At 40.8% G+C, this 18,233-nt stretch overlaps 1 protein-coding gene across 1 annotated transcript in view; it reads left to right on the top strand.

The window, feature by feature from the left end:
• The window catches only part of LOC125451198 (glutamate receptor ionotropic, NMDA 3A-like), a 160,294-nt gene that overhangs the window by 110,345 nt on the left and 31,716 nt on the right, over window positions 1-18,233 (top strand). The window contains exon 6 of the mRNA XM_048528046.2: window positions 10,929-11,080. Coding sequence (XP_048384003.1) covers window positions 10,929-11,080 — 152 coding nt within the window. The remainder of the gene's footprint in view (window positions 1-10,928; window positions 11,081-18,233) is intronic.

Here is an 18,233-nt window from a genome sequence, read left to right as displayed (position 1 = left end):
ATTCTTGTTTAACCTTCAATGAGATGCTTACAGACTATTTGGTATACCCATATTAACAATGTAACTATGCAAGAACACCTATAAGCTGAAGGCAATGACACTGGCTTTATCATTGGAAAATGTAGCATGTGTAACAGGAGTTGTAGGGCATTCTGATGGAAGTGGACACTCTTGCCAGTTCGACTGAGCTCGGAGAATACCACTTGGGTGAAGGCAATTGCATAGCCTCACTCAGGACATATCCTGAACAGAGGGACTCTAGGTCAGCCCACAGCAATACCTCAAAACAAAGCCACGCCTCGGCCAAACAGTTAAAATTATTTTCTGGAATCAGGGGGGCAAGCCACTGTAGCTGTTGCCAGTATACAGAATCGAGACATCAATGAGAGTCCTACTCGACCTCAATTGAGTAAGATAATCATCGAGCAGCCTCCTGGAGAGTTCATACCCTGGGAAGTCCACCGACATCTGGTTTGGAAAAATTAAATTGCTTAGCAACATCAAAATCAGAACCATTCAAGTTAAACATCTGGTTAAATGATCATCCGAAAGAAGGTCAACACCAGTTTGGCCATGTAAGTAATCACAGAACTGGTTTTTAAATAAAATTCGCTCTGGCCTCCAGCCTTAAACTTTGTGTGAGATTCAGCTCGATTGAGAACCAACACTAGGGAACCTTTGCAGATTAAGGGTCGACGTTGTTTCCAGTGTTTTATGAAAAGCGGCTGGTTCAGTTCCCAATGGTTGTAGTAAAAGTCTGGGCCCAAGCTTGATGGGGTGAAATTGGATGCGAGAGATTCACCAAGATAGGCTCAGTATTTTTCCGTCATAATATGTCTGTGTTAAATACCTGGAAGCTTTCCAGGAAGATTTGAGGTCTATCAGAGGAGCCAAGGCCACCTTGCATGTTGACCAGGAAGCAATTCCATGATTCTACAAGGTCCACCCAGTGCCGGTTGCCTTATGGGCAAAAAGTAGATGCAGAAATCAGAAGGCTGAAAAGCGAAGGAATCATCAAACCAGTCCAATTCACGGAATGGACAACGTTGGATGTACGGATTTTGAAGCCTTACGGATCGGTTCGTCTTTGTGGGGATTTTTAATAAAAATGGTAAACTGCTTTTCATAGCTAGGTAAATATCCATTCCCTTAAATAGAGGATTTGTATGCAGTGATGTCAGGGGGAGCTATCTTTCACAAAGCTGGACGTGAGCCAATGCTTACTTGCAACTGTGTTTCGACCAGGGTTCCCAAAAGTATGCTACAAATAATACCTATAAGATCTTGTGCCAGTACACAAGACTGCCATCTGGGGTATTGTCAGTCTGTTCAGCTCTTCAGTGGACAATGGAGAATGTTTTTGCCAACAAAAACTAATAAGGTACACAGGGAGAACTTGGATATGGTCCTAAGGCAATTTTCCAAGCTAAACATACACCTAAGAAGGGAAAAATGTGTATTCCAGGCATCCCAAGTGACCTATTTTGGTACACAGTGGACAAGACCAGGTTATACCCCTTGCAAGCTAAGGTGAATGCAATCAAAGGTGCCCCAGTTCCCATGTCTGTCAGAGAGCTTAGATTATTTCTTGGGCTGTTAAATTATTATGGAAAGTTCATCCATGACTTGCCATCCATCCTGACACCTTTGCATCAACTCCTAAAAAAGGGGCTGTCTTGGAAATGGTTGTATAGACAAGCCTAACTTATAATGAAGTAAAGAACCAGCTGTCATCCTGTAAGGTGTTGGCTTATTGTGATCCCAAGAAAGATTTGGCATTGACATGTGATGCCTCCCCATACAGCATCAGGTTGGAATTAGCTCATTTGTGACTGAATGGAGTGGAATACCCAAATAGCATGTGCATCCAGGACTTTGGCTAATGCAGGACATAAATATGCCCAGATAGAGAAAGAAGGATTAGCATTCATATTTGGAGTCAGAACTATAACCAATAACTTTATGCACAAAAATTTGTGGTAATCATAGGCTACAAACTCCTACTTAGTCTGCTGAAAGAGGACAAGGCAGTGCCACCCAATGCTCCAGGCTTCATTCAGTGGTAGACATAATTCAAGCTAGAACACCATTCAGGGGGCCAAGTAGTAAATGCAGATGCATTGAGCCACCATCCCTTAACAGACAACATTGATGGTACCTGCAATGGAAGAGCCAGTAATGATGTTAAATTTTACGTGCTCTCAGTAACAGAGCTGACAATATCAGACTTTGGACACGAGTCATTTCAAAACTGAAACAACTGGTATTAGTGGGGGAAACTGAAGAGCCTTCCAAGTTAGAATTGGAACCTTTTTTGGACCCGGAGGGAACAGCTCACTATAAAGGATGGTATGTTGTAATGGGAAGTGAGAGTGAATGTCCGGAGCAAAGGTCACCACCAAATAATGGCTGAACTCCACTAGGGCCATCCAAGCAGTGTCCAAAATGAACATGTTGGCAAGAAGTTACATCTGGTGGCCAGGCTTGGATACAGACATAGCTGCGTTGGCGGGGCAGTTCCCAGACTGCCAACAAGGACAAAAATTACTGCCAGCACCTCCCCCACAGCCGTGCGAATGGCTGGGTAAACCTTGGACTCTCATGTGTCAATGGTGCAAGTTCTTCTGTTGATTCAATGCTCTCAGTCATTGTAGATGCCCATTCAAAGTAGTTGGACATGCATATGGTCCATTCATCAAACATGTGGACAATGGTAGACAAACTGTGCACATCATTTTCAATACACGGAGTCCCATAACTATTGGTTGCCAATCATCAGCCATTGTTTACCAGCAAGAGATTTGGCTATTTCTTGAAGTCAAATGGAATTCGATATAGAAGGACAGCCCAATACTTCCATTATCCAATGCCCTGCCGGAAAGAGCAGGCCAAACTTTGAAGTCTGGCTTGAAGAAGCAGCCAACATCCTTCCTAGGTACCAGGCTGTCACTGTTCTTATTCGATTATAGGACCACTCCACATGCAACTACAGGAATTGCACCAGCAGAGGTGCTTATAGAGAGGAGACTCCGCACCAGGCTAAGTCTGATCTTCCCCAACCTGGGTTGGAGGGATGAAATGGCATCATGAACGCCAAAGCTGGACCCAAGTTTCCGCCAAGTAGCGGACACAGTTTGGCACAGGGGTGATGTTTGATGCAAAAATCACAGAAATGGCCCTGCATAGGTAAAAGGCATGGTCAATGCAAGGTCAGGAGCAGTGATGCATAAGGTTTGGTTAGGTGCAACTGTCCTGAATAAGGATGTGGACCATATGAAATCCACAAATTTGTAAACTGTGCAGAGTGTGAAACACGCCCTGTCCCTCGGAACACTTGGAAATGCTACTGGAATCTGTGGATTCTCCCTCAAATCTCCTTTGTCAAATCTTCTGAATCAGAGACAGACATGACAGAAGCAGCTGCTTTGATGCCTTTGCTGCCAGAAGAGAGTGACATTCATGGAGGCACTCCTGGTGCAAGACACAAGCTCCAGTGTGTTACATACCACCCATGTCAGATGTCAAGTCAGAGGAACCTGACCTGGTGCCAAAACACCCTAGAGGCTCAGAAAAATTACCAGCCAATGCCCATAGACTTCGTTGCGTGGATAGTGGGGACTGCGGTTTGCAGATTTTGGGGGTGGGGAAGCAGAAGAATGTAGTGATTGTAACAGGGGCAGCTAGCTGAACCTCATACAATAAAAGTTCCCTGATTGGATGACACTAATAGCCCCAAACAGTAAGTCCTGGCTGGCATATAAAATGGAGTGCCAGAGATACTGACACTGTGGTACTTAATTCAGAATAAGACAGTACTAAAGTTGGGGACTGTTCATGTGTAAATAAAGGGAGACTTGATGACAGGGTACTGGCCTCTATGGAGTTATTTCAGACTCAGTTAGAAAGAAGTGCAGAAATCCCAGGATCCCATGAAAAAGTCTTGAGTTGATTAATGAGTTACTGCTTTCAGCAGACTGTATATTAGTTGGATTTATCAATACTAGTACATTTCATCAATAATTGTATAGTTTATTATGTTGGCCAAGTAAAATGAAATTAGTATCAGTGAAGTAAAGTTAAGGCATGACATTGCAATTCAGTTGTGAGGAAAATGTGCCCTGTAGAACAGGAGAACGCATGAAAGCCTCAAGTGACGGTGTTAATAACATCTGCAGCAAGTGTCACCCTCCACAGAAACTTGAACTCAGAGTTTTAGAGTTTGTATAAGGCCCGGAGTGATTGTCTTGCTTTGGTCAGGCAGGGAGTTATGTCGTAGCACTTTCAGAGAGGTGATCAGACCACAGCCTAAGAACATGAAGGAAGACAGAGAATGGGTGACCACCAAGCATCACAAGGGAACTAGGCTGGTAGTACAGATGCATTTAGGACCCTGCTCACAAATTGATTTCCCATTTTGTTACTGATTAGGACATTTGTTCCTCTGAGGAGTACAGTTGGATCATATTCATGGCACTACAGGCATCTTAGCTAAAAGGGCGGAGAAAGATGGGAATAACAGTCGTGATAGGGAATTATTCATCAAAGGAACAGATGTGTTTCTCTGACTGTACATATGACTTTACAGTGGTGTATTGCTTCCCTGATGCCAGGGTTAAGGATGTCATTAAGGGGCTGCAGGACATTCTTCAAGGGGAGGCAGAACAGCCAGAGGCCATGGCCCAGGCTGGAATCAATGACTTAGGTAGGAAAGAGGATGAGATCCTGAAAGCAGATTTTACAGAACTATGAAGGGGGTTGAAGTGTAGGATCTCTAAAACAGTAATATCAGAATTATTTCTGGTCCCACATACTTGTTAGCATTGAAACAGCAGAATTGAGCAATTGAATGTGTGGCTTGAAAGCAGGTGTAGGAGACTAGGCACTAAATTTATGAGGCATTGGGACTGGTTCAGATGTAGATGAAATCTACAAGTCACGTGGTCTACTGCTAAACAGGGCTGGGATAAAGTATTCTTGCAGGGGAGATTTTCTAGTGCTGTTGGGAGGGTTTAATCTAGACTGGCAAGGAGTATGACTGACAAATACAAGAGTAGGGAACAGGAGACAGAAAATTAGCAAATAATCTGTGGCATCAAACTTGAAGAAAAGCGTGTAACTGCAAAGCTGAGTGGCAAGTCATCTGATGGGTCAGAATACATAGAACAGCAAAGAATGACTTTAAATTTAATTATGAGAAAGAAATTAAGAGTATGAGAGAAAAGCTAGAAATGTAAAATGGATAGCAAGAGTTTCTGCAGGTATTTAAAAAGGGAAATAAATAAATAACAAACAATGGTCTTCTAGGTAAGAGTGAAAATGAGGAGTTAAGGATACATAATTAGGAAATGATGGATGAAATGAGCAAATATTTTCCTTTAGACGATACAAGAAATATTCCAGTAATAACTAAATCATGAGGTGAAGGGGAGAGAGGAACTTCATGAAAATTCATTGTCACAAGGGAAGCGGAAAACTGATGGGGCTGAGAGATGACAAGTGGTAGATGCACTGGAATTAATTTTCCAAAATTCACTCAATTCTGGAAATATTCTATGCTAAAAAGTAACTAATAAAGCTCCTCAATTCAAGCGGGTAGGAGATGGAAAACAGCAAACTTGAGGGCAGTTAGATTGGTGTCTATCACACGGAAGGGTATTCGAATTGATTAAGGAGGCGATAGCTAGGCACTTACAAAAACTCAAGGTAATAGGGAGGGGTCAGCATGGTATTGTGAAAGGGAAATCATGTTGAACTAACTTATTGGATTTCGAGAAAAGTATTTGACAGGTGCGAAGATTGGCCAACTGGCAGAACACAATATTTACATCATTGGGTCTTTTTCTAATAGCACAATGTGAAGTATGGAGTTCTGTAGGGGTCTGTGCTGGGCATCTGCTATTTACAATTTACATCAATCACCTAAACGAGGGGAGAAACGGCATGTAGCTAAATTGACAGATGATACACAGATGAGTTGGAAGTTGTATTGTGAAGAGGTGCGAAGGAGGATGCAGGTGGAATTAATATCCATAGCCTGGCAGGTTGAGTATAATGTGGGAGAAAGTAAAGTATCTAACTTTTTTTTGTATTCTTTCAGCCAAAGTGTTACATAAAACAGAAAATGATTGCAGAATTCTGAGGTGCACAGGGATCTAAGTGCTTTAGTGCAAGAGTCACAAAAATTTCAGTATACAGGTGCAGCCTGTAATTGAAGGCCAGTAATATGCATTCTTTTATTCCACAAGGAATTGAACAGACATTGCGGATGCTCTGCTTCAGTTGTACAGCGTGTTGGTGAGACAATATCACACATATTGTATTCAGCTTTGGTCTCCTTAAATAAGGAGTGATGGAAATATGTTGCAGGCACTTCAGAGGAGATTTATTACATCGATACCTGGAATAAGTGGATTGTCTTATGAGAAAAGTTGGACAGACATGGCACAGTGGTTCAGTGGTTAGCACTGCTGCCTCACAGCACCAGGAACCAAGTTCAGTCTCACCCTTGGGTGACTGTGTGGAGTTTGCACATTCTCCCCGTGCCTGTGTGGGTTTCTGCTGGGTGCTCCAGCATCCTCTCGCAGTCCAAAGATGTGCATGTAAGGTGAATTGGCAGTGCTAAATTGCCCTGTAGTTTTCAGGGATGTGCAGGTTATGTGCATTAGCCATGGGGAATACAGGGATAGGGTAACGGGATAGGTCTGGGTGGGATGCCATTCGGAGGGTCCATATGGACCTGTTGGGCCAAGTGGCCTGTTTCCACACTGTAGGGAACCTAAGGCTTGCTTCCACTGGAGTTTAGAAGAATGAATGATGACTTCATTGAATTATTGTAAGATATGAATTGTGTTGACAAGGTGGACATGGAAAAGATATTTCTTCTTATGGTGTGTGCAGACCTGGGGAGCTATTTTAAAGTTAGTGATTGCTATATTAGGACAGAGCTGAGGAAAAATTCTGTTCAGACTGTCATGTGACTCCAAAACTTTCTGCCTCAGAAAGGGATGGAAGGGAATCATAGAATATTTTTAAGGCAGAGGCAGGTGGATTTATTTACCTAATAAGAATCTAAGGTTATCGGGGTAAATGGGAATGTGGAATTCAAAATGCAGTCAGATCACACATGATCTTGTTGAATGGCAAAGTGAGCTTAAGGGGCCAAATGGTCTACATCTGTGTTAATTTCTTTGTTCACCTTTGCTTTGTCTGAGTTTTCAAGTCATATAAACAAAGTGTACAACACAAGAATTTGGCAAGGTTGAAGGGTATATGTAAATTCAAGGAGTGCATCAAATACAGCCTTAAGAGCTGAGGGCATATATGGACGTGTGGCAGCTTCATATTGTTGCTGTAAGGGACACTTGGCCTAAAGAGGGGTAAAAATGCAGCTTAACATTCCTGGATATTGAGCTTTCAGGCAGGATAGAGAAGGGGATTAATAACAGATACGAGTCTAGACAAGTGGATGAAATAGCAATGTGTCTCCTTTATGGAAATAGTGACAATTGATATTTAGATGTAGCAGCATTATGGAAAAGGGCAAAGATGGAATAGGAGCAAGAGTTCGAAAATCTGAAAATCAATTGTACCGAGCCCAGAAATGATCTAGTGAAGGTGAACTGGATGGAGCTACTTGAAGGAAAATCAGTAGGAAGCAATCAAACTTGTGATTTTACAGGCACACATTGTACGTATATCACCACAAAGTAAAATCCTGGCATTGCCAAGTCTAGCATCTTCTGACTATCCAAAAGCATACGGGGTTACAATAAATCAGGTAAAGTATATGGTGATCACAAACAGAAAATTGGATGTTGTAAATAGCCTAGATGAATATAGAAAGTGAAGGACTGAAGTAAAAAAGGAAATCATTAATAAAGCAGAAAAAAGGATTTGAAATAACGTTAACTGGTAAAATGAAGGGAAACATAAAAGATACTTGCTCAGTATATTAAGAGCAGGAGGATAACTAAGGGAAGCATAGGACCTAACAGATATGCATGAAAACTTGCTTGTAGATGTATAATATGTGGGCAGGTCTCTTAATAAATATCTTCTCTGTCTTCATTAGAAAAGAGAGATAGCACAAACAATCTAATTAAAAAGGAGTGTGAGATGTTAGATACAATAAACAGGATGAGAGAAAGTAGGGAAGGATTTTCATCCCTGAACATGGATAAATCACCAGAGCAATGTGTTTTGTGTTGTTAGCTGTCAAAGAAAGCAATTTCAAAAATAAAAGCAACATATTAGAGGATGGAAGGCCTGAGAACATTGTTTGAAAAAGGTGTCTACATGGCACCAGTCAGGAGTGTGATGGAATACTCCTTGCTTGCCTGAATGAGTGCAACTCCAACATCACTCAAAAAGATTGACACCATCCGGGACAAAGCAGCTCACTCGATTAGCATCACATCCACTCCCCCCACCACCGACACTCAGTAGCAGCAATGTGCACTGCAGAAATTCACCAGTGATGCTCAGCCAACACCTTCCAAATCCATGACCATTTACATCTAGAAGGACAAGGACACCATTACATAGGAACACCACCACCTGCAAGTTCCCCTCCAAGCCACTCACCAATCTGACTTGGAAATAAGATTGGCTTTCCTTCACTTTCACAGCGTCAAAATCCTAGAATCCCTTCTCTAATGTCATTGTGGGTCAACCCACAGCAGGCAGACTGCAGCAGTTCAAGAAGGCACTTCACAACCACCTTTTGAAAGGTAGCTAGGGACAGTCAATAAATGCTGACCAACCAACACTGCACCCATTCCACAAAAACAACTGTGTGTATGCTCAGGTGGTAGACCCACAGGTGTGATTTCTGTTAAGAACAAATGTAAGTTCTCTTTAGCAGAAGAATTCCTATTTCAATCTCATGTGATTTTGATGTTGCAAAATAACTAACGAACAAGTACGCTCGTTAAGTTAACTAACTATCCAAACTGCATTTGTTTCACAACCTGGAATGTTTCAACATTGTCATGCTTTGCATTAAGTGCATACATGTATAATTTCAAATCAGAAAAGATTTCAATCAAACCAAATTCATGGCAATTATTCTGCTGAGATGTCAGGTGATGTCAATATTAGTCTTCATATCTACTGAAATAGGCAAGAAACTAGGCAATTCAGCACAGACATCACCAGTTCCTTATCCATTGTGAAGTTGTTTAATTTCCCCTCAGGGTGCTAACAAAGAAGAAACAAAAAACAGAAAAGTGAGGAGCACAAATAATCTGAAGGTTAATTAAAATGAAGTTGAGGTATGCAACATTTGAATTAGCATGTTCATATGAAATTCATTTAGCCACTATATTAATGACCCAACTTAATAACAAGGTGAATATTGTGCAGTCCTCAAGTTAGCATGTTTGTATGTCACTATTATTAGCTGATTAGTTTCACTCTATATGTTCATGTGTGTTTCCGGCTCTGCTTTTTGACATGCTAAAACAAATTAACGTGCCTGCACAGATAGATGATATAGAAGTATATAAATGAGCTTTGGGAAGAAGAGATAACAAAAACAGATGGTATGTTATCAAGTGTTTGGAAGAATGTGCAGGTCTGTACATAATCTTTTGTCAGCTACTTTAATATCTCACTCTTGTGCTTTCAGAAGACATTAGCTCATGTTAAGGATAGCTTCCAAGGGTGTTAGGAACTTTCAAGTGGTATTTTTCAGAATTGAACCGAGCACGTGTTGGACCTAGGACAGTCCATTTTGAGCCTAATTCTGTTCACAAGCAGCATCTAATATCATTATGAAAGGGTTGCAAAAATGTTGGTTGTTTTATCTTCAAAGGTCAAATGGCCCTGAGTATAATAATACCAGGCATAACAACAACTCTGATTAATATAACATGCTTAATATAGTAAGCAGTCCTAAAAGTGGTCATAGGAGCACTCAGACAAAATTTGACCTAATTATTTATGACAATATCAACATAAATGATCAAAAGCATGAGAAAGCAAAGGGGTGATGAGTTTAATGAGGTAATTTCCAGAGTTTAAGATCTCGGCAGGTGTTACATGATTTGGAAGGAATGCAGTAGATGAACAATATACGCTGTAACTGGAAGATGCAGAAATCTGAGAGACGACAGTGTTAGAAGAGATTACAGTGAAGTTATGAAGTTACATTTTACAGATAGGATGATGTTTTAACGACATGCATCAAGTAGTCAGAGTTGGGAGTAAGTATTTGAAGTCTTTGCAAATTGATATATTTTAAAAGATAATGTTGATCTTGTACCTAGTGCATATGACATCAAATTCATTTTTAAACTCCCTAAACATGAGACAATGGATGTACAAAACTTTGCCGAATTTTAAGCTTAGGTTTGTGACTTTCAGAATTACTTGGAATTATTTCCACTACTCTGCTCGTTTCTATGATTCATATTGATGTATGAAAGAGATGATCATTATAATTACTCAATGTATTATTAATTAATCAAATTATAATCATTTCTTCAAAACCTTGCCTTAATTAAGTAGTCACCAAGGTCCAACATGACATTTTCAGTTAATTTCAAAAGAGAGAAGCAAATGCCGTTTAGAGTAGCACTGCTTGTGTGTAACACAGCTAGTCAGATGAAAAAAAGTGGGCACCTAAGGGTGATTTCCAAGGCTTTTAACTCACCTCTGATTTCAGATAATAATTAGAAAATTGCTCAAGCCTGACTGGCATTTGTTCATAAAAGCATTAGACGATTTTGATGTAATTGCATCCTTTTAATTATGGAGGGATACAAATAAGTCTGGTCAATTTGATTAACCAAAAGGCAGCTTTTGCCACCTTCCACTCAGTCACAACTGATTTTATTTCCCTATAACTTTAGGCCAGTTTATTCGCTTTTCCAGAAAACCTGCAGACGTTGACTTTCCTGCTTTGCTTTGATCATTCCTATTTCTAGGCTATGGAATTGGCCTTCTGCAGAACTCTCCACTGACGCCCAACATTTCTGAATTAATTAGCCAATACAAGTCTGATGGCTTTATGGATATGCTGCATGACAAATGGTATAAAGTTGTACCATGTGGTAAAAGGAGCTTTGCTGTGACTGAGGTAAGAAGTTTTCTCATACGGAAGAAATTTGGTATTCACAAGGCATAGCCAATAATTGTAACCACAGAGTGGTCATTGGTATGCTTGCTCTTGACTGTTATACTTGAGAGTTAAATTGGTCTGAAGAGGTCCAATCCACTCGAATTCAAAGTACATTGCAAGAAGTACGAACAATCAACCAATGTTTCATGAGGGAGCCATAGCAATATAGAAAATTCCACATTCCTGATGCTGGAAGTAGCAAGAGGAATTTTATATTGCAGTTGCATTCCTCAATGCATAAAAATTTAGGCAATAAACATCTGCTGTCTTTTTTTCTGAAATCTCTTTTACTTGGTTTAATTTTAGTTTTCCAGATTGTGATACTTTTTTAAAGGGAATGTTGTTCTATGACATACAGGGATTGCCAAGACAATATTTGATTCTCTGAAAAGGAAGGAAGGGTACATAGAGCTGCAGAGAAAAGGCAGGAAAGTGTGTCGAGATGAATTGCTCCATCAGAGAACAAAATCAGACACTAGCTCAGGCTGAAACGTCCTTCTTCTGTGTTGTAATCAATCTCTAATTCTGAGCAGCCTTGCAGGCATCTGTCATTAGGACAGTGGCAGTATTTCTAATCAAAGAAAGAGAAAATGACATGCACTTATAAAGCAGCTTTCTTGAACACAGTGCATTCTAAAACGCTCCATAGCCAATTAAGTGTTTTCAATGTGTGGTTGTTGTAGTACTGTGGGAAACATGATGGCCAGTTTGCATTCAGCAAACTTCCACAAACAGTAATGTGATAACTATCAAATAACCAACATTTGTACAATGGTTGAGAGAGCATTAGCCAAGGCCCTGGGCATGTAAGTCCACTATTCTTCAAATTAGTCCTTTAAAAAAAAGACAGGAGCTGGGTCGAACATCTTATCCAAAAGAGGGCACTTCAGTTGTTACGACATTTTGTTAAAATGCAATTAATGCATTTTTGCATTATTATGTTGAAATATTTAGACTGGAACCTGAATCCATAAGCACCTAACTGACCCACAAAACACGAAGGAGTCAATAACATAAGATACTGCATTTCACTTTACTATAGATCGGTTCTTTATCAATTTCATAATGAACTAAACCTGAAAATTGCAGATTTATGTAACCCATTAGATTCCCAACTGCAAGCCACATGCTTAGAATGGAAAATTATGTGATAATAATGCCTGGGATTAATTTGAGCTACTCCATAGAACGAATAGCACTAAGTTGAATATAGCCATGAAAATCTGGGCTGAATTGCACAAAAATGCATTTTTGAGAGATTTCCTGGTCTTTGCAATGAACATGGCCACTTAATGTTCTGCCCTGAGGCTGTGTGCAGCTTAAGTTGATCTGAGCTGAGTGATGGAAAATCAGTAGTTCAACAAAGAATTGGCAATTCCATGCAGTGTGGTCACATTACACAGGAGAGAATTTTTACCTAGCACCTTGATGGTTCTCAGCAATGATGCTTTCTTTAAAGGGCTTCAGGAGGGTTTGTTATAAGGCCTCTTGTGGTACATTAGCACATTCCCCACTAGAAAGCCTGGGTTCAAGTGTCATCAATTCCAGAAGTGTGTCATAACATACAGGTTGGCTAAAAATATCTATACCTGATTAAAACAAAGATGAAAAGGTTTCTAATGCTTCATGTCGAAACAGATTTGCATTAGCCATGAAAGTCATTGACAGATTTATCCTTACAATAACGATGTTGGGTATTAGCCGATACCGACCAGAAAATAATAGTCAGCCAAGCTGGATTACAAAATATTTAACCAGGCTATTCAGCTTCTCTCAGAAGTACAGCCTAATTTCCACTTCACAGTCGATGCTGGCAGACTTTTTATACCATGCAAATGCTTATACAAGTCATGTCTCAAAATGAATCATCAGGTCAGTAATACCATGGCAGAGAGATTAAGTTGGGAGGTTAGAACAGGTGAAGCAACTGTATGAGTTGTAGAGGCAGACAAATTTAGATTTTCAGTCACAGCTTGATTGAGGGCTCAAGTCCCCTTTAGGATCATTGACAATTTGTTACATTCAGGTCAGAAGGGGAAAATGATTCACTTCCTTTTAATGCTTTCTTGCGTGTTCACAACAAATGCTTTTTAAGAAGCCAGCTGCCACACTGCAATTAAAGAAGTAGTTAACTAGATCAAAATGAAGGAGCCAGTTTTAGGAGTTTCCTTGAGTGAAGGAAAGAGGAGTTTTATTACTTAACTTGGCAAAATAACAAAAGCACATCAAACACATAAATGTACATAAGGTTGAAAAGATTGAACTGCCTACAGACAAGGAGTCTTCTCCTTGCACTGTTTAAACGTCCTTGAGGTGTTGTTAAATGATCACATTTGTTTAATTGTTGACTGGTATCCTCAGTGTTGGAAAAGTTTGTACATATCCTTGAGTTCTTAATGAATGGCTGTTTTACCAAATAGCTTTTCCATTAGTCTCTGACTTCTGAGATAATTTGACATGAGGGGGAGGTCGGGTGGAGAGAGAGGGAGAGTGAGAGAGATTTCGGTGCTTGCTGTTATCACCAGTTCATGTTCTTTCTCCTGCTTTCTGCTCAACAGCAAGTATTAAAGTATAATTCATTATGTATTCCTGACTCCTTGCCAAGGATTGCCACCTTGCTCGGTCAAGAGGCACAAGTGTCCTACTGATCCCAAAAGCAACACCATTGGGAGTTCTTGAGTCCTGGCAAGCCCACCTGTGATGGTAAGGTCAGAGAGGAGGAACCGGCGAAAGTGCAATCCAAAATGTGTCTTCACAACTGAGCAGCTCTCTTCAGGATCCACACTGTTCACCCAACATTGGGAAAGAGTTAGAAAAAGGTACCCTAAAAATCGTCTGTTCTGTTCACCAATCTTGCTGGAAATCTGCATCCATTGAGTTCATCTACATGCAGTCCTAAAACGGAAGTGAAATTCAACCTGGGAAACTGGAATGTATGAAGCCCTCATGGACAACAAGTGAAACAGCCGTCTGGAATGAAAACTGCTGTTGTTGCCCACAATCTCAGGTATTGCAACACAGTGTATCCTGCAAGTCAGCAATATCAAAGAGCAGGAACAGGATAGCTGAGGGAAGAACGTGGTGGTTATACCTTCTCTAGGGAGGAAAACCCAAACATCAATCCGGAACATATGGAATTGGATTTGCCATCAAGAACAAACCTGTCAGTCTTTCAACTCTTGGAGCTCTCGATTGATATCACCGATTGCCTCATGACTCACTGCCTAAACATGCAGGCAACGGTGATGCATGCATATCCCCCAATCCTTGGTGCCATTGGTGAGTCCATCCTGGATATCATTCTCACCAGCATCCTGAAGAACCAGAAAGTTATCATCCTTAGGGACGCACCTGGGTTGGAAAGGACTCCCCACTCCTAAAAGGATCCAACACAAAAGGAGGAGTTGGGAATTACATCTCTAACAGGAATCTCTTGCTCACCAAATGTATAAAACACTAGCAGGTCATCAATAACACAATATTATGGCAAAAGACAAGTTGAAGGCTTCTTGGAGGCATCCAAGTTCAAAAGACTGGCACATGATGAACTACGTCATCATTAGATCCAGACACCAGAAGATGCCGTCATTACCAAAACAATGACTGGTGCAGATGGCTGCTGGACAGACCACCGGCTCATCTGCTCTTTGATATCGATCAAATGCCACCAGAAGCAGCTGCAATTGAAGAAACATTTCAGAAAAACTCAACTGAGACAGCTATTGAACTTCCAACAATGCCTTCACCAAAATATGCAAAAAGTTAATTTTAATAGAATGGAGGAAATCTGCAAAGAGCCAAATCTAGCCATAATCCTGTACTGAGAAGAAGCCGTCAGCTAAAGATCAGGAAACACCAAGACTGGTTCCACGAGAATGACTACTGTATCCTGGACCTCATCGACAAGATGGGCAAATCTCTGTACGCCTGGCAAAATAACATTGAGACAAAGAGGAGAACTCATGAAACAGCAAAGGTGGAGCTACAAAGAAAAATAAGGAAAATCAAGAACCAATGGTGGACTGAGAAAGCTAAAGACTCCTTCTTAACAAGTGTGACACACAGGGTTTCTTAAGCCCCACCAAAGCAATATATGGACCCAACACCCTTAGCCTGAAATTGGTGTGGAGTAGAAAAGGCACCCTTTTGAGACACAGGCATCAACCACTGATGGAGAGAACAATTCAAAGAACTCCAAAACTGCAATACAATCATCAACAAAGATGACTAGAGTTAGAGCAAGAGAACATATTACAGTTGATCTTCCTCTGCACTTTCACTGTAGCTGCGATATTATCTTCTGTTAACCTGATGTACTTAGGTAAGGTATAATGTGTCTGGTTAGCACACAAAAGAATAGTTTTCACTATATCTCAGTAGGTGTGACTGTAATAAATCAAATCAAATTTTGAGGAAATCCCCAACTCCCTATCAAAATGACCTCAGACTCCCACTTAGTGCAGCAGAAGTTGAAGCTGCCATTAGACACATGCAGCGTGGAAGAGCTGGAGTAGAAGATTCTGGCAGAGATTTTCATCATTGAGGAGCAGGGCTTATGCGTCATCTCCATGAACTGTTCGTGAAAGCCTAGGACAATGAAAAAGTCCCTGTCAATTTCAGGCATCTGCCATTGCCACTGTCTTCAAGAAAGGAGTCAAAGTGGACTGTGAGAACCACCAAGAAATCTCTCTACTCTCCGTCACCAGAAAGATCATTGCCTCTATCCTCGGTAGGCACCTTCTCCTAGTCTTGGAGGAAATCCTTCCTGAAATCCAGTATGGCTTCCAACCAAACCATGGAACTGTGGACATGATTTGTCGCCAGCATTTCCTACTGGCAGTTCCTACTATCTCTAAAACATGATTTTCATTGCTCAGCAACTCCGAGAGAAATGCCAGGAACAACACCAACCAATCTAGATTGACTGAGCCACATTGATGAGGGCAATCGAGAAACACAATGGAAGATCTGTCAAAGGCCAGCAGTCCAGAGAAATCATCATCACCCTCCATCCCCTCTACAAGATGTTGGCGACAGTTGTCAGTGATGGTAACATGACAGAATCCTTTCAGATCAAGACAGCGATCAAGTGGGTAATGTGTCATTGCCTCCATCCTCTTCTCCATCTTCATTGCCACTATTCTTCACCTTGCCAAGAGCACATGATCAGGAATCACTGGTGGAAATTCAGTGTGTGGATGACATCATCACTACTGTCTCAGAAGAGAATATTCAAACTTCTCTTCATATTTTTGCAGAGCCATACTGAAGAATTTGCTTCAACCTCATAAAATCTTAAATCTTTTATTAACCTTTTCCAGGTCACGTTCCAGTCCAACCCTTAAGTAGATTCAGTAGAGAAAGGACCCCAAAGGTGGAACATTTTCCCCTATCTGGGAAGCTGCCTCTCATCCAAGGCTGACATCAACGCAGAGATTGAACAGTGCTTTCAATCTACAAACGCTACCTTCAGACATCTATGAATGAGATTTTTTGACTGTGACATGCTGTGCTAATAACAGGATCCTTGTGTTTAAGGCAGTCATCCTTCTGCTTCTTCAATATGGTTCCAAAATGTACACTATGTTTAGATGCTACCTCAAGACTCTGGAAAGGTACCATCAATGCTGCTTGAGACAAATTCTCTGCATCAGCTGGGAGGTCAAGTGTACTAAGCCTGGTATTCTTATCAATATGCCAATAGCACCAGCATCAAGGCTATGATTGTCTGAAACCAACTCCATTGGGATGACCGTATGCTAAGAATGCCCAAGTTCAGATTACCAAAGCAAATCATCTTAGCCCAGCTCAAGGAATACTCTTGAACAAGAGATTGCCAAGGACACATTTCAAAGACACCCCAAAGGCTTACCTCGAGAAATACAGCATAGATGCCAATGTGTGAAGACCCTCGTTCAGAATAATTGACGTGGTTGAGCTTCTGTATGAAGGGACCCAATTCTTTGAGAACACCAGGCAGCATGTGGACGTTTGGAAAAGGAACTGGAGAAAGAAATGCCAGTGATCTCAAAGCTAAGGACTAAATTCCACCTCCCAGAAAAAATACATGCCAAACATGTGTCAGAGATGGGGCTCATTAACCCAACAAAGACCCACAGAACACATGACCAGTGGCTTGCAATTTCCTGGATATAAGTCATACTCATTAGTGAGTGATTACCAGTGATTCCTGAACCTAGTCCCATTGTTTTTACAGTGGTATCCAGCTGGCAGGCAAAGCTTTCATCTCCCTGTCTGTGAAATTGTCATGCAGGTCAAAATTAAACCAGGAGGTATATATCCCTTGATGCCTGCATTTGATTAAATGGTTATTTCACTGCAGACTGTTAACGTTTATTTACTTTGGTCTTCTGGACTAATCTCAATTTAGTTGGAGTTAGGTGGTCATGGCAAGAATTTTAATAGATTTTAAAAATCACTTCAATCCATGAAATGTCTCTGTGTAACAATGAGATAGAAATTAAAATTTAATACTCCGTAATTATCACTATAATAATAACAAACTGAAGACTCAGTGGCAAGATTCTTTCCAGCTACCTGGACTAGTGACTTGATTTTTTAGAAGTTTGGCCTTGAACATATGTGGAGCTGCTTCATTGTTAATTTGGCAGTCTCCTCTTCTCCCCACCCCCAAACTGTCCCCCCATTATGTTGGGGTATCGCTGATGAGAATTTCTCCAGTGCTGATGCGCAATGCCGATCTCACTACAGTAAAAGGGTGTTGGTTCAACAGTTGTTCATTACACTAGGAGCCTTATGACTTAGAGGCCTTTGTTGTCAAACACTCATGCCACAGTTTGTGAAAGATGGATGTGGTTTACCTGTTCTTGGATCTCAAAGGTTGTCTTTTGAGGTTAATAATCTAGATGCAAACCAGTTGGAAGACAGAATGCCTTCATTTCTGGGTAGGGTTTTTTTTAACTACGTAACCTTTGAGTTTTTTACAGTACCAGAGTGTTACATGTGCTTTATCTTTTTCTTTCTTAAAAATCAACTTGTTTCAAATTTTACGACAATACTGCAGCAGGAGAGACTCGAACCAGGCCTCCTGACCCAGAGGTAGGGACATTGTCACTGTACCACAAGAACT

Source organism: Stegostoma tigrinum, chromosome 3, assembly GCF_030684315.1.
Source record: "Stegostoma tigrinum isolate sSteTig4 chromosome 3, sSteTig4.hap1, whole genome shotgun sequence".
Taxonomy (NCBI): domain Eukaryota; kingdom Metazoa; phylum Chordata; class Chondrichthyes; order Orectolobiformes; family Stegostomatidae; genus Stegostoma; species Stegostoma tigrinum.
The sequence above is the reverse complement of the archived record's forward strand: the minus strand, read 5'-3'. Positions and strand labels throughout refer to the sequence as shown.